General features: G+C 45.8%; 2 protein-coding genes across 7 annotated transcripts in view; one reads left to right on the forward strand and one right to left on the reverse strand.

The window, feature by feature from the left end:
* The window catches only part of LOC106563560 (ryanodine receptor 1), a 138,381-nt gene extending 131,334 nt beyond the window's left edge, over positions 1-7,047 (forward strand). For 3 of the 4 annotated variants that reach the window (XM_045690076.1, XM_014129244.2, XM_014129248.2), the window contains 8 exons: positions 18-78; positions 3,195-3,341; positions 3,427-3,561; positions 3,679-3,835; positions 4,001-4,065; positions 4,174-4,274; positions 4,360-4,411; positions 4,527-7,047. In XM_045690076.1, the coding sequence (XP_045546032.1) occupies positions 18-78; positions 3,195-3,341; positions 3,427-3,561; positions 3,679-3,835; positions 4,001-4,065; positions 4,174-4,274; positions 4,360-4,411; positions 4,527-4,622 (814 nt within the window). In that variant the 3' untranslated portion in view covers positions 4,623-7,047. The remainder of the gene's footprint in view (positions 1-17; positions 79-3,194; positions 3,342-3,426; positions 3,562-3,678; positions 3,836-4,000; positions 4,066-4,173; positions 4,275-4,359; positions 4,412-4,526) is intronic. The other variant, XM_014129242.2, reaches the window with a different exon arrangement.
* Positions 7,001-21,366, reverse strand: LOC106563561 (tyrosine-protein kinase receptor UFO). Of its 3 annotated transcripts, none has more exons than XM_014129258.2 (19): positions 20,890-21,366; positions 19,742-19,949; positions 19,541-19,641; positions 19,276-19,458; positions 18,882-18,962; positions 18,670-18,785; positions 18,268-18,463; positions 13,360-13,499; positions 13,066-13,210; positions 12,849-12,885; positions 11,986-12,080; positions 10,719-10,814; positions 10,490-10,567; positions 10,311-10,403; positions 10,047-10,168; positions 9,768-9,877; positions 9,465-9,624; positions 9,062-9,198; positions 7,001-8,876 (listed from the first exon to the last, which is right to left on the reverse strand). In XM_014129258.2, exons 1-19 carry the CDS (start codon positions 20,969-20,971, stop codon positions 8,144-8,146), a joined length of 2,913 nt encoding a protein of 970 aa, XP_013984733.1. In that variant the 5' UTR covers positions 20,972-21,366; the 3' UTR covers positions 7,001-8,143. The 3 variants fall into 3 exon arrangements, with proteins under 3 accessions (XP_013984733.1, XP_013984729.1, XP_013984734.1); XM_014129254.2 differs by having other exon boundaries at positions 12,759-12,885; XM_014129259.2 differs by lacking the exon at positions 19,742-19,949 and having other exon boundaries at positions 12,759-12,885; positions 20,890-21,365.
* Between the last annotated feature and the right edge of the window lie 332 nt (positions 21,367-21,698).

The following is a 21,698-nucleotide window of genomic DNA, read 5'->3' on the forward strand; positions in this document are numbered from 1 at the left end:
GAAGTAATCTTTTTCAGGTTTACGTCTATTGACTTCAAGTACCAGATCTGGAAATTTGGAGTTGTGTTCACAGACGGGGTAAGAGGGATTATAGATTAAGAGTATTTTCAATTTTTGAGCTATATACATACAGTGCATTTGGAAATTATTCAGACCCATTGACTTTGTCCACATTTTGTTATGTTACAACCTTATTCTAAAATGGATTACATCGTTTTTTCCCCTCAACAATCTACACTCAATACCCTATAATGAAAAAGCGAAAACAGGTTTTTAGACATTTTTGCAAATGTATTAAAAATAATCAGACTATTTGCTATGAGAATCGAAATTGAGCTCAGGTCCATCCTGTTTCCATTGATCATCCTTGAAATGTTTCTACAACTTGATTGGAGTCCATCTTTGGTAAATTCAATTGATTGGACATGATTTAGAAAGGCACAGACCTGTCTAAATAATTTCCCACAGTTGACAGTGCATGTCAGAGCAAAAACCAAGCCATGTCGAAGGAATTGTTTGTTGAGCTCCGAGACTGGATTGTGTCGAAGCACAGATCTGGGGAAGGGTACAAAAACAATTCTGCAGCATTGAAGGTCCCCAAGAAGAACACAGTGGCCTCCATCATTCTAAAATGGAACCGCCAAGACTCTTCCTAGAGCTGGCCGCCTGGCCAAACTGAGCAATCGGGGGAGAAGGGCCTTGGTCAGGGAGGTGACCAAGAACCTGATGGTCATTGACAGAGCTCCAGAGTTCTTCTGTGGTGATGGAAGAACCGTCCAGAAGGACAAACATCTCTGCAGCACTTCCCCAATTAGGCCTTTATGGTAGAGTGGCCAGACAGAAGCCACTCCTCAGTAAAAGGCACATGACAGCCCCCGAAAGAAAAGGCACCACAAAAGGCACCTAAAGGACTATCAGACCATGAGAAACAAAATTCTCTGGTCTGATGAAACCAAGATTGAACTCTTTGGCCTGAATTGCCAAGCTTCACGTCTGGAGGAAACCTGGCACCATCGCTACGGTGAAGCATGGTGGTGGCAGCATCATGCTGTGGGGATGTTTTTCAGCGTTAGGGACTGGGAGGCTAGTCAGGGTCGAGAGAAAGATGAATGGAGTAAAGTACAGCGAGATCCTTGATGAAAACCTGCTCCAGAGCACTCAAGACCTCAGACTGAGGTGAAGGTTCACCTTCAAACAGGACAACGACCCTAACCACACAGGCAAGAAAATGCAGCAGTGGCTTCTGAATGTCCTTGAGTGGCCCAGCCAGAGCACAGACTTGAACCCGATCGATCATCTCTGGAGAGACCTGAAAATAGCTGTCCCCATCCAACCTGACAGAACTTGAGAGGATCTGCAGAGAAGACTGGGGGAAACTCCCCAAATACAGGTGTGCCAAGCTTGTAGTGTCATATCCAAGAAGACTCGATGCTGTAAATGCTCCCAAAGGTGCTTCAACAAAGTACTAAGTAAAGGGTCTGAATACTTATGTAAATGTAGAATAAGGCTGTAACGCAACAAAATGTGGAAAAAGTCAAGGGGTCTGAATATTTTCCAAATGCACTGTATGTCTTCATACTACACTGCTCAAAAAAAATAAAGGGAACACTTAAACAACACAATGTAACTCCAAGTCAATCACACTTCTGTGAAATCAAACTGTCCACTTAGGAAGCAACACTGATTGACAATAAATGTCACATGCTGTTGTGCAAATGGAATAGACAACAGGTGGAAATTATAGGCAATTAGCAAGACACCCCCAATAAAGGAGTGGTTCTGCAGGTGGTGACCACAGACCACTTCTCAGTTCCTAAATGTGCTTCCTGGCTGATGTTTTGGTCACTTTTGAATGCTGGTGGTGCTTTCACTCTAGTGGTAGCATGAGACGAAGTCTACAACCCACACAAGTGGCTCAGGTAGTGCAGCTCATCCATGATGGCACATCAATGCGAGCTGTGGCAAGAAGGTTTGCTGTGTCTGTCAGCGTAGTGTCCAGAGCATGGAGGCGCTACCAGGAGACAGGCCAGTACATCAGGAGATGTGGAGGAGGCCGTAGGAGGGCAACAACCCAGCAGCAGGACCGCTACCTCCGCCTTTGTGCAAGGAGGAGCTGGAGGAGCACTGCCAGAGCCCTGCAAAATGACCTCCAGCAGGCCACAAATGTGCATGTGTCTGCTCAAACGGTCAGAAACAGACTCCATGAGGGTGGTATGAGGGCCCGACGTCCACAGGTGGGGGTTGTGCTTACAGCCCAACACCGTGCAGGACGTTTGGCATTTGCCAGAGAACACCAAGATTGGCAAATTTGCCTCTGGCGCCCTGTGCTCTTCACAGATGAAAGCAGGTTCACACTGAGCACATGTGACAGACGTGACAGAGTCTGGAGACGCCGTGGAGAACGTTCTGCTGCCTGCAACATCCTCCAGCATGACCGGTTTGGTGGTGGGTCAGTCATGGTGTGGGGTGGCATTTCTTTGGGGGGCCGCACACCCCTCCATGTGCTCGCCAGAGGTAGCCTGACTGCCATTAGGTACCGAGATGAGATCCTCAGACCCCTTGTGAGACCATATGCTTGTGCGGTTGGCCCTGGGTTCCTCCTAATGCAAGACCTCATGTGGCTGGAGTGCGTCAGCAGTTCCTGCAAGAGGAAGGCATTGATGCTATGGACTGGCCCGCCCGTTTCCCAGACCTGAATCCAATTGAGCACATCTGGGACATCATGTCTCGCTCCATCCACCAATGCCACGTTGCACCACAGACTGTCCAGGAGTTGGCGGATGCTTTAGTCCAGGTCTGGGAGGAGATCCCTCAGGAGACCATCCGCCACCTCATCAGGAGCATGCCCAGGCGTTGTAGGGAGGTCATACAGGCACGTGGAGGCCACACACACTACTGAGCCTAATTTTGACTTGTTTTAAGGACATTACATCAAAGTTGGATCAGCCTGTAGTGTGGTTTTCCACTTTAATTTTGAGTGTGACTCCAAATCCAGACCTCCATGGGTTGATAAATTGGATTTCCATTGATTATTTTTGTGTGATTTTGTTGTCAGCACATTCAACTATGTAAAGAAAAAAGTATTTAATAAGATTATTTCATTCATTCAGATCTAGGATGTGTTATTTTAGTGTTCCCTTTATTTTTTTGAGCAGACAATAAACTGTATATTATTTCAATCTTATTCCCCCCAGACTTTTCTCTATCTGTGTTGGTACACGATCATGTCCTTTCTTGGACATTACAACAACTTCTTCTATGCCTGTCACTTGCTGGACATAGCCATCGGTGTGAAGGATCTGCGTACTATCCTGTCCTCTGTCACCCACAATGGGAAACAAGTAAGAGCTGACCAGGAAGACTCTTCCAGCCTCCATGTGTAGTGAATGTGTGGCTGATTCTACTCATTCCCTGTTTCCCTCCTAGCTCATGATGACATTGGGCTTGTTGGCAGTGGTGGTGTATCTCTACACTGTAGTGGCCTTTATCTTTTTCCGCAAGTTTTACAACAAGAGTGAAGATGAGGATGAGCCGGATATGAAATGTGACGACATGATGACTGTGAGTCAGGGTTTCTGTCTCTGGTCTGCTCTGTGTGGTATACAGTATGTTGTATAGTACAGTCTACTTACTCCTGCCCTATATTCAATGTGCTCTCTTCCCTCCACTTTTCATCAGTGCTACCTCTTCCATATGTACGTGGGCGTGCGTGCTGGCGGTGGCATAGGGGACGAGATCGAGGACCCGGCAGGAGACGTGTACGAGCTCTACCGGGTCGTCTTTGACATCACCTTCTTCTTCTTTGTCATTGTCATCCTGTTGGCCATCATCCAGGGTAAGGCACCCGTCCCTCTTATGCAGTCCAAAACACTACCCAACTACTGTACAGTATACCTCAAGCAAGGCCAATTTCTGTCTGGGCATACTGAATGGATGGAAGGAGATATCTAGTCATAATTCCATTCTCCAGTGAGGCTGTGAGCTTGTGTGCTACCTACAGGTCTGATCATTGATGCCTTCGGAGAGCTCAGAGACCAACAGGAGCAGGTTAAGGAAGACATGGAGGTAGAAATCTTTTATTTTATTGCTTTCCTCAGTTTTAGGTGAGTGAGTCAGATAGTTATGCACATACCAGCATCTTGTCTACCGTTTCTGTTTATTTGATTCTTGTAGACCAAGTGCTTCATCTGTGGAATTGGAAGCGACTACTTTGATACGACGCCGCACGGCTTCGAGACCCACACCCTGGAGGAACACAACTTGGCCAACTACATGTGAGTGTTCTCCCTGTCAGGCAGTCAACAGTGTGTGTCCATGTCCATCAGCCATCACAATGACCTGCCTGTCTGTCCTCTGCAGGTTCTTCTTAATGTACCTCATCAACAAAGATGAGACGGAGCACACTGGCCAGGTGAGTCTGTCTGTCTGTCAGTCAGTCTTTCTGTTTGTGACACCAAATTCCTCGCCATTAATTTCAATTGGCTGTCTCTTCTTTTCTCCCTCTATCCTACTGTCCTCTGTTGCAGGAGTCGTATGTGTGGAAGATGTACCAGGAGCGAGCGTGGGACTTCTTCCCTGCTGGCGACTGTTTCAGAAAGCAATATGAGGATCAGCTTGCATAACCATACTGTAACGTACTACTACAATTAGTAAGTTTAATAACATACTGTAACGTACTACTCCAATTAGTAGGTTTAATAACATACTGTAACGTACTACTACAATTAGTAAGTTTAATAACATACTGTAACGTACTACTCCAATTAGTAGGTTTAATAACATACTGTAACGTACTACTACAATTAGTAAGTTTAATAACATACGGTAATGTACTGTTACGATTGGTAGGTTTAATAACATACTGTAACGTACTACTACAATTAGTAGGTTTAATAACATACTGTAACGTACTACTACAATTAGTAGGTTTAATTACATACTGTAACGTACTACTACAATTAGTAGATTTAATAACATACTGTAACGTACTACTACAATTAGTAGATTTAATAACCATACTGTAACGTACTACTACAATTAGTAGATTTAATAACCATACTGTAACGTACTACTACAATTAGTAGATTTAATAACATACTGTAACGTACTACTACAATTAGTAGATTTAATTACCATACTGTAACGTACTACTACAATTAGTAGATTTAATAACCATACTGTAACGTACTACTACAATTAGTAGGTTTAATAACCATACTGTAACGTACTACTACAATTAGTAAGGTTAATAACATACTGTAACGTACTACTCCAATTAGTAGGTTTAATAACATACTAAACCAGACTGAAATAGCTGTACTATACTGTAACCATACTAAACCAGACTGAAATAGCTGTACAATACTGTAACCATACTAAACCAGACTGAAATAGCTGTACTATACTGTAACCATACTAAACCAGACTGAAATAGCTGTACTATACTGTAACCATACTAAACCAGACTGAAATAGCTGTACTATACTGTAACCATACTAAACCAGACTGAAATAGCTGTACAATACCGTAACCATACTAAACCAGACTGAAATAGCTGTACTATACCGTAACCATACTAAACCAGACTGAAATAGCTGTACTATACTGTAACCATACTAAACCAGACTGAAATAGCTGTACTATACTGTAACCATACTAAACCAGACTGAAATAGCTGTACTACACTGTAACCATACTAAACCAGACTGAAATAGCTGTACTATACTGTAACCATACTAAACCAGACTGAAATAGCTGTACTATACTGTAACCATACTAAACCAGACTGAAATAGCTGTACTATACTGTAACCATACTAAACCAGACTGAAATAGCTGTACTATACTGTAACCATACTAAACCAGACTGAAATAGCTGTACTGTACTGTAACCATACTAAACCAGACTGAAATAGCTGTACTATGCTGTAACCATACTAAACCAGATTGAAATAGCTGTACTATACTGTACGGACCAGGGTGAAGGCACATTTATAGTGCTAGACCAAAAGAGGGCTTTTGTCCCTCTCGTTCGAATAGACCAAACACATGCAAACTAAATGACTGCATTTAGAATATGTGTTTGTTACCATGTCAATTCTTGAAATGTGTGAATGAATGTGGGAAATACTCCCTATTGCCAGCACACACAAATATGCACAATAATGAAGTGCATATGTAGCAATAACAATTACATATTTCAATCAATGTCATCTCTCACACACAGTGCACATTGTTTGTCTGTGTTTGTAGACAATACGAATGTACATTTCTGTCAAATTTCAGTGCCTAAATCGTTTGAACAAACTTTATTAGTTGCATTGTTGTACTACTTTGTACTATAAGCCCAACTAGAGTATAGTGGCTGGTACTTTTATAAAAAATGTAAAACAGAAATACCTCATTGACATAAGTATTAAGTAACTATTTAAGTAACAAGGACTAAATACAAGTACCACATTTGTGACAGTTGCTTATTTTCTCTCTCTCTCTCTCTCTCTGAGTGATCGTTTGGAGTGACTACGTGGGAGATAGTCACAGATTACATTGATTTTTCCTTTAAAACAATGCACTCTGAGACTAATGACACAACAATCTCTTTGATAATATTTGACTATTCCGCTTGAATTTCCATCCCACTGGAACAGCTCTATAACCACTCATACAGTACATTGAATGTGTTGACTGCCGTACTTCTTTAAATGCTCTTCAACTGCTACTTTTCAACTGACAACATTTGTGTTGCATACACTACAGCTTGTCCTGAAACCTTAATAATAATGTTGATTATTCTTATTTTTCTCAATAGAACTAATTATGGTTACTGTGCTGTTAACGTAGTAACTAGGGTTTGTGTATTTTTTCGTTTTTAGTTTATTCAATGTTTTTTGAATGCTGACTCTAGTCTGTGAACACTATGAATGCATTATTGTATCCAATACATTGTTTAGTTTAAGAGAACTCACAACTTTGTGTTCTTAAAACAAAGAATGGTTTATTAATGAGTTTGTTCATTGGTTTATTAAATAAAGGTATTGATGCACTTGCAGTTTGATGTAGCTTTCTTTCAGTAGAAGATTATACCAATTTATAACACACAGTCACTGCCAATGAATTAGGTGATTTGATTTCTTAACTTAATATTGGGAACAACAAATCAATGATTTCTTTAGAGCATGTTCATTTGACTACACAACAGTATTTCAATAAAAAGTGAATTTGAGTCCACATTTTTCAGTATTTCTAAACAACCACTGGTAGTCACTGTGTATTTTCTCTAAGCCTCACTGCCTGAACACCCTCCGGTCCCATTCTTGACCTGTCCGTCCAGCAGGAGAGAGGAGGAGCGGGATGCCTGGAGCTGCAAAGTGGGGCTCGAAGAGGAGGCCATCCAGCTCATGCTGTCCATAGAGACATTGATACAGGGCTGGGCCTTGTGCTGAGGGCTGTCCACAGAGTCATTGAGATAGGGCTGGGCCTTGTGCTGAGGGCTGTCCACAGAGTCATTGAGATAGGGCTGGGCCTTGTGCTGAGGGCTGTCCACAGAGTCATCGAGATAGGGCTGGGCCTTGTGCTGAGGGCTGTCCACAGAGTCATTGAGATAGGGCTGGGCCTTGTGCTGAGGGCTGTCCACAGAGTCATTGAGATAGGGTTGAACCTCGTGCTGAGGGCTGTCCACAGAGTCATTGAGATAGGGCTGGGCCTTGTGCTGAGGGCTGTCTGTCCACAGAGTCATTGAGATAGGGCTGGGCCTTGTGCTGAGGGCTGTCCACAGAGTCATTGAGATAGGGCTGGGCCTTGTGCTGAGGGCTGTCCACAGAGTCATCGAGATAGGGCTGGGCCTTGTGCTGAGGGCTATCCACACAGTCATTGAGATAGGGTTGGGCCTCGTGCTGAGGGCTGTCCACAGAGTCATCGAGATAGGGCTGGGCCTTGTGCTGAGGGCTGTCCACAGAGTCATTGAGATAGGGCTGGGCCTTGTGCTGAGGGCTGTCCACAGAGTCATTGAGATAGGGTTGGGCCTCGTGCTGAGGGCTGTCCACAGAGTCATTGAGATAGGGCTGGGCCTTGTGCTGAGGGCTGTCTGTCCACAGAGTCATTGAGATAGGGCTGGGCCTTGTGCTGAGGGCTGTCTGTCCACAGAGTCATTGAGATAGGGCTGGGCCTTGTGCTGAGGGCTGTCTGTCCACAGAGTCATTGAGATAGGGCTGGGCCTTGTGCTGAGGGCTGTCCACAGAGTCATTGAGATAGGGCTGGGCCTTGTGCTGAGGGCTGTCCACAGAGTCATCGAGATAGGGCTGGGCCTTGTGCTGAGGGCTGTCCACACTGTCATTGAGATAGGGTTGGGCCTCGTGCTGAGGGCTGTCCACAGAGTCATTGAGATAGGGCTGGGCCTCGTGCTGAGGGTTGTCCATAGAGTCATTGAGATAGGGCTGGGCCTCGTGCCGAGGGCTGTCCACAGAGTCATTGAGATAGGGCTGGGCCTTGTGCTGAGGGCTGTCCACAGAGTCATTGAGATAGGGCTGGGCCTCGTGCTGAGTGTTGTCCATAGAGTCATTGAGATAGGGCTGGGCCTCGTGCTGAGGGCAGAGAACATAGCGTTCTGCATGATCATGATGATTATGATGATGCACCTGGATTGTTTCCAGATTGCCCATGTTCTTCCAGTAGGACGGGTGAGGCTGTCCAAAGGGCTCCCAGCCCCCAATGGCCCCTAACAGAGAGCCTGAGGGCTCTTCCATGTTGACATAGAGCAGGTCATCTGCCTCCTCCTGCTCAGGCATCTCCTCCAGGGCTTTCTCCAGGTCACAGCGCAGAGAGGGGAACCCTGGGCGGTCCTTAGGACTCAGCAGCCAGCAGGAGAACATCAGGAAGTAGCTACAGTATGAAGGAGAGGAGGGGACGACTGAGGTTTATACAACATGAGTAGAAATAAACACAACTTCAGGTACTCCACGAACGTTACGTTGCCTCTACTGTATACCAGCAAATAATGATAATTCAGTGAGCCAACTCATACTATTGAAGTATTTATATGTACAGATCCAGAACTAGAAACTCACATGATGTCCAGGCAGCCAGGGGGCTGTTTGAGGCGGTTTCCCTGTCTAAGGTAGTCGTACATCTCACTGTTTTCCACTCCAGGGTAGGGCGTCTGCCCCCGAGTGGCTATCTCCCACGTAGTCACTCCAAACGACCACTCAGAGAGAGATAGAGATAATAAGCAACTGTCACAAATGTTGTACTTGTATTTAGTCCTTATTACTTAAATACTTACGTACTTACTTAATACTAGCTTGATTACTTATGTAAATAAGGTATTTCTGTTTTGCAAAAATGCCTAAAAACCTTTTTTCCCAGAAGGGTCTTAATACTTTCTGAATGTTGCAGGATTTTAAAACACGAATACAGAGGCGTACACGGAGCACATCATGTAGCCAGACCAAGTCAGGAAGGATTTCTCACCACATCACTCTTGGTGGTGTAAACTCTGTCTGCCAGGCTCTCAATGGCGATCCATTTCACTGGCATCTTTGAAATGCGTCCTTGTCTATAGTAGTCCCCGTTATAGATCTTCTTGGAAAGGCCAAAATCAGCCACACAGACAGTCATATTCTCATTCAGCCTGCAGGACAGATATGTACAACATAATAAACACTGTACTGTTATTTGTATCACTCAACATGCTAGACTTTCACAGAAAAATATTGAAGAGTATGTGTGAGAAGGAGTGGAACACATTGACAGAACAGAGGTGAGAATCCTCACATGCAGTTTCGCGCTGCCAGGTCTCTATGGATGAACCTCTTGTTGCTCAGGTATTCCATTCCCCGTGCGATGTCTGTCATGAACTTCACCAGCATCTGAGAAGGCAGGGACTGACGGATGGAGAGGAGACGGAGAGGATTAGATAAGGCAGTCTTCTCCAACAGGGAGTGCTATACAGCAGCACAAATGGAAAATGCATAAAAGGAGAAAGGCCACAACACTAAAATGTATTTGTGTAACAAAAACTTTCCGATCTGTGTGGGAGGGAAGGGAACTGACCAAAGGATTGTCCCCAAGTCGAGAGTAGAGCAGGAAACTGTGCAGGTCCCCATGCTTCATATAGGGCAAGAGGACTATGGGGGAGGGGTAGCCTCCTCTCTCTGCTGCCTGCAGACACACCCCTACAGGGAGGACGGGGAATTAAAGAAGGAATCCAGTCAGATGGTTAGGAGTTTATAACACAACCTTACCAGACACTTGGTTATTGACCACATTTTAATAGTAGATGGAGAAAGATGTGACAAGGGACCCAGTCTGTCTCACCAAGGAGTCTCATGATGTTGGGGTGGTCAAACTCCTTCATACAAGCAGCCTCCCCGAGGAAGTCCTCCATCTCAGTGCGAGTGCAGATGGAAACTAAGGGAAGGTGAGAGGGAGGAAAAGGTGACTCAGGTAAAATATGGGAGAGACATGGCGGCAACTGACACTGTCTGATCACTCACTCTTCATGGTCTTCACAGCTACTTTGAGGACAGTCTGTTGGTGCACCAGAAGCCCTTCCAGGACAGAGCCAAACTCCCCTGCAGAGGAAGACATGGACGTGTTGTTAGTCAGGTGGGTGTATCTGGGGATCTAAGTCTCTTAAGGGCCTGGGATGTTTACTCATAGCCTGAGTAGTTCATGTCTAGGTTACATCATGTATGATAAAGGCTTCAGTCAGAGCTCACTCACCCTCTCCAAGGGTCTTGCCCAGGGTCAGCTTGTGACTGTCCACCATCACGTCCTGCAACTTCTGCTTCAATTCATCACTAATCACCAGGCTGCTCACTGTGGAAAGGGATAGATAATACTCCCTTACACTGAAACAGGGATTTCTGAAAACATGACATCTTGGAAAATAACTTTAGCATGAATCCTCCCCCACTGTCCTTAAACAACTGGCAAAACATATCAGAGTGATCCCTTACAGGGGATGTTGTTCTTGTGAAATCCCGGCTCAGCAACACATGATATCATTCTTCTGCTGCGGTTTTGAAAAACAACCCAGATCATGAAGCCATTATTGTTAAGCTGCTCCAGGCTTACAGTATATATTTTCCCTTCCTGTTTACCTCACCATAACAACTCTATATTCACACTATCAACAAACACACCCCAAAACTATGATTTAAACCAGTGGTTCCCAAACTGTGGGGGGCGCCTGCGAGGGGTCGGCAGGGGGGAACTCAGTCCAGCTTACTCGTGGAAGTTGTAATAGTAGAATGCACAAGGTGACATTTCTATATTGGGAAGTGCATCATCAGTTCCTCTTGTCATGTCAGTCATTGCATACCTTAGAGAGCTACTTATAAATTGTCAGAAATGTCCAGATCAACTAGCCCATATTTATTTAGCTAGGTTTTTAAGCCCTTAAGATTTTGTTGTAATGTTCAAGTCACTCAAATATCACATCAATACACATTAGACATGACAAAATGTGTAGAATTGCAGGAAATACGCTTTAAACCTGCTAAATGTTCTCTCCACCAACAAGAGGGGTGTGAACAGTTTGTGTCATGAACAGTGCTTGTACCCATAGAAATAGACGTGGCATGCATGCAGGGGAGAATGTTCCCGACTGCTGGAAGGTGGGCCTGCCTGAAAAAGTTTGGGATCCCCTGATTTAGACCGATTTCCATTTTTATTGGAATAAATCAATTAAAAGGTATAGGTGCCTTGACCCCTAAAAACACTAGCAGTATGACTCTACCAAGACTTGTACTCTGTTCTCAATTAAATCCAAAGGGTTGTGTTAACAGCCAGATCGTGACACTACTCTGCTTCTCCACATCTGGCACAGAACAACATTGAGCAACAGGATGAAATCCAAGCCTCAACATATGTTCCTGAACTCTCACCCTGCATGACACATCATTTGATTCCAAGTCATTCACTTAAATAACTCATATATCCGCTCACCCTGCACTGTTTCTCTTATGTCACTGGCATGGCAACTCACATGTGGCTTCATTTGACTGCCGATTGTAGGTGCGTCCTGCACTGTATCTCACCACAAAATCCCCACCAGCGTTCCTCATTGGGTAAAAGGCCTTCCTGTTGCACACACAGATGGTTTAAATGAATCATCTGACAGTAATGAAAAACAATGGAACAAAGTGATACAGGGACAGTGGTGTAAAGCACTTAAGTAAAAATACTTTAAAGTACTACTTAAGTCGTTTTTTGGGGTATCTGTACTTTACTATTTATATTTTTGACAACTTTTTATTTTACTTCCCTTCATTCCTAAAGAAAATAATGTACTTTTCACTCCATACATTTTCGCTTACACCCAGAAGTACCCGTTACATTTTGAATATTTAGTAGAACAGGAAAATGGCCCAATTCACATACTTATCAAGAGAACATCCCTGGTCATCGCTACTGCCTCTGATCTGGTGGACTCACTAAACACACATGCTTCATTTGTAAATTATGTCTGTGTGTTATGTGTCCCTGGCTATCCGTAAATGTATATTGCTTAATATAAGCAATTTGAAATTATTTACACTTTTACTTTTGATACTTAAGTATATTTTTGCTATTACATTTACTTTTGATACTTAAGTATATTTAAAACCAAATAATTTTTGACTTTACTGAAGTAGTATTTTACTGGATGACTTTTACTTTTACTTGAGTCATTTTCTATTAAGGTATCTTTACTTTTACTCAAGTATGACAATTGGGTACTTTTTCCACCACTGTACAGGGAGAACAATAGGTACATACCCAAAGCATGTCTCTCTTTGTCGCAATATAATTGCATATAGGATGAACCCTATCAAGGCCAGACTGACAGAAATCCCCATGACCACATACCACCAATGCCAGGAGAATGCCTGATGGAGGGACACATCTAAAACAGAGGAAAGACAGGTATGTCAGCTAGTATGTCAGACACCATAATGTGCTACCGATTAAATCAACCTAGAAAACACAGCCCCTCAAATATTCATTTTCAATCTCCTGCTGTTTTCCCTTCTCCTTGACCCATCACAGCCATCCTGTTGTCTCCCTCGGTTCTGTCCAGACTCACCAGGCTGTTTCTGTTTGAAGGATTGGACTGGGCTCCAGGGGCCGCAACCTGCAACAGTACAGGCACTCACACTCAGGGACACACTGTCCAGGAGGCTGGAGAGAGGGATAGCTAGCTCAGAGGACTGAACTGACTCCATAACAGCCTGAGACAGGGAAACAGAACAACAGCAAAGATACCCATTACACTGTGTATGTGTGTGTGTGTGTGTGTGCGTGTGTGTGTGTGTGTGTGTGTGTGTGTGTGTGTGTGTGTGTGTGTGTGTGTGTGTGTGTGTGTGTGTGTGTGTGTTACCTGGGACATGTTAGCAGTGAGGTATTCCACTCTGTAGCCCAGTATTTGGCCATTTAATCTGCCTGGTGGCTTGGACCAGCTGGCAATAACATCTGTTCCATTAAACAGTCCACTCACGTTGTCTGGTGCTGCCTCTGGCACTGTCAGATACACACAAAAAGGAATAATGTGTACAACATATTAAATGATCTGTAATATACACTACTGGACTCATGGTGTTAAAACCAGTGTGAATTTAAAGAAAAGTTATGTGAATAAATACTATTTATCTTATTAAGACAACAATGTAAATAAAGACATATTTGTCTATCACGTTGTGAGTCATAGCGTGGGCGGTGGTAGGATCCTGTACTGGACCCTCTCCGGGGATGTCATCCCTGAGCATTCCACTGCTGATTGTTTCAAGATGTGGCTCTACCTCGGCCAACAAAAACAAAAGCACTTCTCCCTCTATCCCTCCAACCCCCTGCCTGTTTTTCCCTCTCCCTCTATCCCTCCAACCCTCTGTCTGTCTCTCCCTCTATCCCTCCAACCCCCTGCCTGTTTTTCCCTCTCCCTCTATCCCTCCAACCCTCTGTCTGTCTCTCCCTCTGCCTCTATCCCTCCAACCCTCTGTCTGTCTCTCCCTCTATCCCTCCAACCCTCCGTCTTTCTCTCCCTCTCCCTCTATCCCTCCAACCCTCTGTCTGTCTCTCCCTCTGCCTCTATCCCTCCAACCCTCCGTCTTTCTCTCCCTCTGCCTCTATCCCTCCAACCCTCCGTCTTTCTCTCCCTCTCCCTCTATCCCTCCAACCCTCTGTCTGTCTCTCCCTCTCCCTCTATCCCTCCAACCCTCCGTCTTTCTCTCCCTCTGCCTCTATCCCTCCAACCCTCCGTCTTTCTCTCCCTCTCCCTCTATCCCTCCAACCCTCTGTCTGTCTCTCCCTCTGCCTCTATCCCTCCAACCCCCTGCCTGTTTTTCCCTCTCCCTCTATCCCTCCAACCCTCTGTCTGTCTCTCCCTCTGCCTCTATCCCTCCAACCCTCCGTCTTTCTCTCCCTCTCCCTCTATCCCTCCAACCCTCTGTCTGTCTCTCCCTCTGCCTCTATCCCTCCAACCCTCCGTCTTTCTCTCCCTCTCCCTCTATCCCTCCAACCCTCTGTCTGTCTCTCCCTCTGCCTCTATCCCTCCAACCCTCCGTCTTTCTCTCCCTCTGCCTCTATCCCTCCAACCCCCTGCCTGTTTTTCCCTCTCCCTCTATCCCTCCAACCCTCGGTCTTTCTCTCCCTCTATCCCTCCAACCTTCTGTGTGTCTCTCCCTCTGCCTCTATCCCTCCTGTCTTTCCCTCTGCCTCTATCCCTCCAACCCCCTGCCTGTCTTTCCCTCTGCCTCTATCCCTCCAACCCTCTGTCTGTCTCTCCCTCTGCCTCTATCCCTCCAACCCTCCGTCTTTCTCTCCCTCTGCCTCTATCCCTCCAACCCCCTGCCTGTCTTTCCCTCTGCCTCTATCCCTCCAACCCTCCGTCTTTCTCTCCCTCTGCCTCTATCCCTCCAACCCCCTGCCTGTCTTTCCCTCTGCCTCTATCCCTCCAACCCTCCGTCTTTCTCTCCCTCTGCCTCTATCCCTCCAACCCTCTGTCTGTCTCTCCCTCTGCCTCTATCCCTCCAACCCTCTGTCTGTCTCTCCCTCTGCCTCTGTCCCTCCAACCCTCCGCCTGTCTCTCCCTCCAACCCTCCGCCTGTCTCTCCCTCTCCCTCTATCCCTCCAACCCTCTGTCTGTCTCTCCCTCTGCCTCTATCCCTCCAACCCTCTGTCTGTCTCTCCCTCTGCCTCTATCCCTCCAACCCTCCGTCTTTCTCTCCCTCTGACTCTATCCCTCCAACCCTCTGTCTGTCTCTCCCTCTGCCTCTATCCCTCCAACCGTCTGCCTGTCTCTCCCTCTTCCTCTATCCCTCCAACCCTCCGTCTTTCTCTCCCTCTGCCTCTATCCCTCCAACCTTCTGTCTGTCTCTCCCTCTGCCTCTATCCCTCCAACCCTCTGTCTGTCTCTCCCTCTCCCTCTATCCCTCCAACCCTCTGTCTGTCTCTCCCTCTGCCTCTATCCCTCCAACCCTCCGTCTTTCTCTCCCTCTGCCTCTATCCCTCCAACCCTCCGTCTTTCTCTCCCTCTCCCTCTATCCCTCCAACCCTCCGTCTTTCTCTCCCTCTATCCCTCCAACCCTCCATCTTTCTCTCCCTCTCCCTCTATCCCTCCAACCCCCTGCCTGTCTCTCCCTCTGCCTCTATCCCTCCAACCCTCCGTCTTTCTCTCCCTCTCCCTCTATCCCTCCAACCCCCTGCCTGTCTTTCCCTCTGCCTCTATCCCTCCAACCCTCTGTCTTTCTCTCCCTCTGCCTCTATCCCTCCAACCTTCTGTCTGTCTCTCCCTCTATCCCTCCAACCTTCTGTCTTTCTCTCCCTCTATCCCTCCAACCCTCCGTCTTTCTCTCCCTCTATCCCTCCAACCCTCTGTCTGTCTCTCCCTCTCCCTCTATCCCTCCAACCCTCTGTCTGTCTCTCCCTCTGCCTCTATCCCTCCAACCCTCTGTCTGTCTCTCCCTCTCCCTCTATCCCTCCAACCCTCCGTCTTTCTCTCCCTCTGACTCTATCCCTCCAACCCTCTGTCTGTCTCTCCCTCTGCCTCTATCCCTCCAACCGTCTGTCTGTCTCTCCCTCTGCCTCTATCCCTCCAACCCTCCGTCTTTCTCTCCCTCTGCCTCTATCCCTCCAACCTTCTGTCTGTCTCTCCCTCTCCCTCTATCCCTCCAACCCTCTGTCTGTCTCTCCCTCTGCCTCTATCCCTCCAACCCTCCGTCTTTCTCTCCCTCTGCCTCTATCCCTCCAACCCTCTGTCTGTCTCTCCCTCTCCCTCTATCCCTCCAACCCTCTGTCTGTCTCTCCCTCTGCCTCTATCCCTCCAACCCTCTGTCTGTCTCTCCCTCTGCCTCTATCCCTCCAACCCTCTGTCTGTCTCTCCCTCTGCCTCTATCCCTCCAACCCTCCGTCTGTCTCTCCCTCTGCCTCTATCCCTCCAACCCTCCGTCTTTCTCTCCCTCTGCCTCTATCCCTCCAACCCTCTGTCTGTCTCTCCCTCTCCCTCTATCCCTCCAACCCTCTGTCTGTCTCTCCCTCTATCCCTCCAACCTTCTGTCTGTCTCTCCCTCTCCCTCTATCCCTCCAACCTTCTGTCTGTCTCTCCCTCTCCCTCTATCCCTCCAACCCTCTGTCTGTCTCTCCCTCTGCCTCTATCCCTCCAACCCTCCGTCTTTCTCTCCCTCTGCCTCTATCCCTCCAACCCTCTGTCTGTCTCTCCCTCTGCCTCTATCCCTCCAACCCTCTGTCTGTCTCTCCCTCTGCCTCTATCCCTCCAACCCTCTGTCTGTCTCTCCCTCTGCCTCTATCCCTCCAACCCTCTGTCTGTCTCTCCCTCTGCCTCTATCCCTCCAACCCTCCGTCTTTCTCTCCCTCTGCCTCTATCCCTCCAACCCTCTGTCTGTCTCTCCCTCTCCCTCTATCCCTCCAACCCTCTGTCTGTCTCTCCCTCTGCCTCTATCCCTCCAACCCTCTGTCTGTCTCTCCCTCTGCCTCTATCCCTCCAACCCTCTGTCTGTCTCTCCCTCTGCCTCTATCCCTCCAACCCTCCGTCTTTCTCTCCCTCTGCCTCTATCCCTCCAACCCTCTGTCTGTCTCTCCCTCTGCCTCTATCCCTCCAACCCTCTGTCTGTCTCTCCCTCTGCCTCTATCCCTCCAACCCTCCGTCTTTCTCTCCCTCTGCCTCTATCCCTCCAACCCTCTGTCTGTCTCTCCCTCTATCCCTCCAACCCTCTGTCTGTCTCTCCCTCTGCCTCTATCCCTCCAACCCTCCGTCTTTCTCTCCCTCTCCCTCTATCCCTCCAACCCTCTGTCTGTCTCTCCCTCTGCCTACACCCCTCTGACTCCTGTTGAGAGATGTACTGTAGGTGAGAGGGATAAGATATCTTTCCAAAATATTCCTGTACATCTTTGTGGGGAGGTCGGGAACATGTGCTCTATTTACAACACAAAGTATAACACACACACACACACACACACACACACACACACACACACACACACACACACACACACACACACACACACACACACACACACACACACACACACACACACACACACCTTAAAGATCTGTGCCACCTCATGCGCGTGCATGCTATCTTCAGATAAAGAGACAGAGTAAAGAGTCTAAATGGTTAGGTTGCACAAAGACCTCAGATTCATGAGTCTTCCACTGCATGCAACAACAAACGTACGGAATGAACCAATACGATGTCTTTTTTTTCTCCTCCACACAGTCAACATCGTGTAGTTAATCAAATCAAATGAATCCAAACTTGTTGAATTCCCTCATTAAAAGTCACTCAGGATGAAATCATCTGCCAAAATGACTAAGAAATGTAGAGGTGAATACAAATAGCTATCACGTCGACTCCCGCTCCAGCGCTCAACGTCACCGGTCTACTAACCACTCGTCCTGGCAACCCAACTTTACGCATACCTAGCAACCCATCTTTACGCATACCTGGCAACCCATCTTTACGCATACCTGGCAACCCATCTTTACGCACACCTCGTCTCATCATCAGTCACACTTGAACTTCATTAATCCCTTGATTACTTATCCTTTATATAGCACTCTTTTGTTATTAGTCGTCAGGTAGTATTGTTTTTGTTTCCATGTCAGACGCTTCTTGTGTTTTGTATTGCTCCATGTTCGTTGTTATTAAACTCACTAACTGCACCTGCTTCCTGATTCCCTGCATCTACGTTATAATAACGAAAAACATTATCAGTAATAGCATTTTACAAACACTGATGGGTTGTGGGTAGAAGATCGTGGCGTACAGCTTACCTCCTTCAGCGGTGCGCAGTGTTACCCATGGTGTCCACGGGGAAGCACCTTGACTACTACGGCAAGCCACCCTCACGTCATAGAAGGTGTAGGGCTTGAGTTCAGGGATCAGGTGTTGAGCAGGTGGTACATTGACATTCTGATTATGGATCAGGAGATTATGCAACGTGTTGAGGTCAGGACCAGACAGAGCTGCCTGAAATATCAACCATGGTACACTGAGTGCATAAAACATTAACAACACCTTCACCTGGATTCACCTGGTCATTCTATGTCATGGAAAGAGCAGGTGTTCATAATGTTTTATACACTGTGTATAACTCATGAGCAGTTACTTTTAGATTGGCTCTGTGTCTAGACTATTCTATAGTCAGTCACACCAGTTTCTTGGATTAGTCTTACCTGTATAGAACACACAGAGACAGGATATACCCCTCCAAAGCCAGGCTCCCAGGAGATGTGTAGGGAAGAGTTGGTGACCTCTACAACTTGGACTTTCTGTGCCTGGGAGGGAACCACTATTCCAAGACAGAAAGAGAGATAGTCATGGATAAAACCAATCCAATCAGCATGTTAGGTAATGTCTGTTGCACCCCTGCCCTGTTGGTACGGACCTGTCACAGTTCCAGAGGCTGAGGTAGCCACACCTTTACTGTTATGTGCTTCACAGGAGAAGCTGCTGGTATGGTTGAGGCCTAAATGGTGACAGTCAGAGAGGTGGTCAGTGAGATAATGAATGCTTTTGATTTTATCAACACTCTTTTATGAAAGAATTGCCTCTGAAAATATGTTTTACATCACACAATACATAACAATATAAATGTTTTTTCCTCTTGTCACTATGTAAATGTTTTCTTTTTTATCTTTAACTCTGCATTGTTGGAAAAGGACCATTAAATCAGCATTTCACCGTTAGTCTACACCTGTTGTTTACAAAGTATGTGACAAATACAATTTGATTTGATTTTGATTCGTTCTACGTGTGCATGCAAATAAGACAGTCTTTGCCTGTGATATTGAGAGTAGAGGGAGAATGGGACACCGGGTCCTGTAGCGTGTTGAGTGGTCCTCCGTTCTGCAGCCAGATGATCCTGACAGGTTCTGGAGGCCCATGGGCCAAACACTGCAGGCTGAGGCTAGCAGTGGCCGCCACTGTCACGTCATGAGGCTTCACTGAGAAATGTGGGATTCCTTGAGAAGATGATGAAATTTCAGTAAAATATTGTAGAATATAGACAGACATATTATTAAAATGAGAAAAGGGACACTTTACCCTCCAGCTGAATGTGCCCCTCCTGAGACATCAAGTCCTTCCTCCCCACTGTTGCCATACAACAGTATCTCCCAATGTCTGACAGCTTCACATGATCAATTCTGAGGACAGACAGACAGACATATAACTAAAAATAAGATGCCTTGTTGTTTCCGACTGACATAACGTAAACACAGAGAGAGAGTCATACTAAGGAAAGACCTGAGTTCACTGATGGTCAGCCAACCTCCTTCAGTGACAGGCACTTGCACTTGATTGGTGTCAGCGTAATCCAGGGATTGACCGTCCCTCAACCACACCACATCCGGAGGCTCCTCTCCACCCCCATCTCCCTGGAGAGAACAGACCACCTGTACCGGCTTACCCAGGGATAACGTTACGTTGGCCGGGCTCTTCAAAAACTGAAACGCTTCATAAAAAGAAACAGGTGGGACACCCACAACACCTCTGAATGTTAAACTGATATTCAGTGACTATTGCTCTTTAATTAATTCATAGATTAATAAATACCAAAGTTCACTAGGGGAAGCATGAGTTAAGCGTAGTTTAACATTAAATAGAGAGTAAAATTGTATTGTCAATTCCCTTTAATAGTAGCCTACATTTTTACATTTTACATTTACGTCATTTAGCAGATGCTCTTATCCAGAGCGACTTACAAATTGTTGGATTCACCTTATGATATCCAGTGGAACAACCACTTACAATAGTGCATCTATATCTTTTTTTTGGAGGGGGGTTAGAAGGATTGCTTTGTCCTATCCCAGGTATTCCTTAAAGAGGTGGGGTTTCAGGTGTCTCCGGAAGGTGGTGATTGACTCCGCTGTCCTGGCGTCGTGAGGGAGCTTGTTCCACCATTGGGGTGCCAGAGCAGCGAACAGTTTTGACTGGGCTGAGCAGGAACTGTGCTTCCACAGAGGTAGGTGGATGAACGCAGTGCCCTTGTTTGGGTGTAGGGCCTGATGTAGGATCTTAATTTGATCGCCCTCTTGCAAGAGAACTTTACTGCACTGCAGGAACTATAGAACTTGCAATGTATTTGAGGTTTAAAAAGGCTTCTGAAGTTTGTAATTTCCACTCTGAAATATCAGACTTGATTTTCCCTTACGAAAAATGTATCAAACCCTACAAAAATATTCATTAATTATAATCCACGTAATAATTAACATTTTCTGTTGCTGCAGGATTCTTTCCTGCTGTAGCAAACTACATCTGTAACTATATCAGTCTAAAACCTTCGTAAGTAAGATAAACCATAATGAAGGAAAAGCATATACTTTTTAAAAGGTTTTTCAAATAATAAAATATGCGTTATGACAGTGCCTCCGTTATCGTCCATGCTGACTCACCTGGCACAGGTAGGCCTAGCATTGTAGCTATATCCATCAACAGAAGAACAAATAACGGCACACACCCTCCGCCGCCGTTCATCCTCGTTAGGTTTGCTCTTGAAGAATAAGATCGCTCTCAGATATATTTACACGATTCCTGGCAAGAATGAGTCATCTTCCTCGCACAGTATCCAGATGTTAGACTTTATTTCTTGAAGGTTTCAGCTGCTTTCCAAAAAGTATACTTTAGACTATGCCATGGGAATTCTTGAAATAGTTTTGCTCCTTCGAGGAGTCGAATTCAGAAAATAGGATACACCAAATCCAGCTAGTTGGTCTATTTTCGATACTGAATTTAGTTTTTAGTAATCAAATAGTGCGCGAGTATTAGACAGTCTCTCAATATCGGTTGAATTACTCTATGGGCAAACTTTAGCTATTGACATGTTTTCCCTCCATTACTCCTCCCTCCCCTCTCTTCACTTACTTTATTGACCTTCATGCACACCCAACCGTTGAAGAAACACTCCTCGGCCCAGGACCGAATATGGGAAAGCCTGCTCCATAATGAATGGGATTCTATAGTATTTCAATTAAATATTTAAAGGAAAAAAATATTTTGTATGTTTAGCTCACATCATATAATGTAAAAGTATGCATTAAGGTGTCTGTCACAGAATAAACGTGGCAAAAACAAATGTAGACATTAACCACTGGGCAAAAAAAGGTTGAATCAACAATTTTTCCACATCTAAATCCACTGTCATAACATGTTATCCCAGTCAGTTGAGAAAACAGTGAAATGTCTACATTTGTTTTTGCCAAGA

This window comes from Salmo salar, chromosome ssa11, assembly GCF_905237065.1.
Source record: "Salmo salar chromosome ssa11, Ssal_v3.1, whole genome shotgun sequence".
Classification (NCBI taxonomy): Eukaryota; Metazoa; Chordata; class Actinopteri; order Salmoniformes; family Salmonidae; genus Salmo; species Salmo salar.

What these genes read in the sequence shown, in the direction of transcription:
- LOC106563561 (XM_014129254.2), bottom strand. Translation starts at nt 20,971, where the DNA reads ATGAACGGCGGCGGAGGGTGTGTGCCGTTATTTGTTCTTCTGTTGATG. An exon ending in CTGACCATCAGTGAACTCAG is followed by an intron (nt 19,642 to 19,741) that starts GTCTTTCCTTAG and finishes GTCTGTCCTCAG; the next exon opens with AATTGATCATGTGAAGCTGT. An exon ending in AGCTGTGAAGACCATGAAGA is followed by an intron (nt 10,404 to 10,489) that starts GTGAGTGATCAG and finishes ACCTTCCCTTAG; the next exon opens with TTTCCATCTGCACTCGCACT.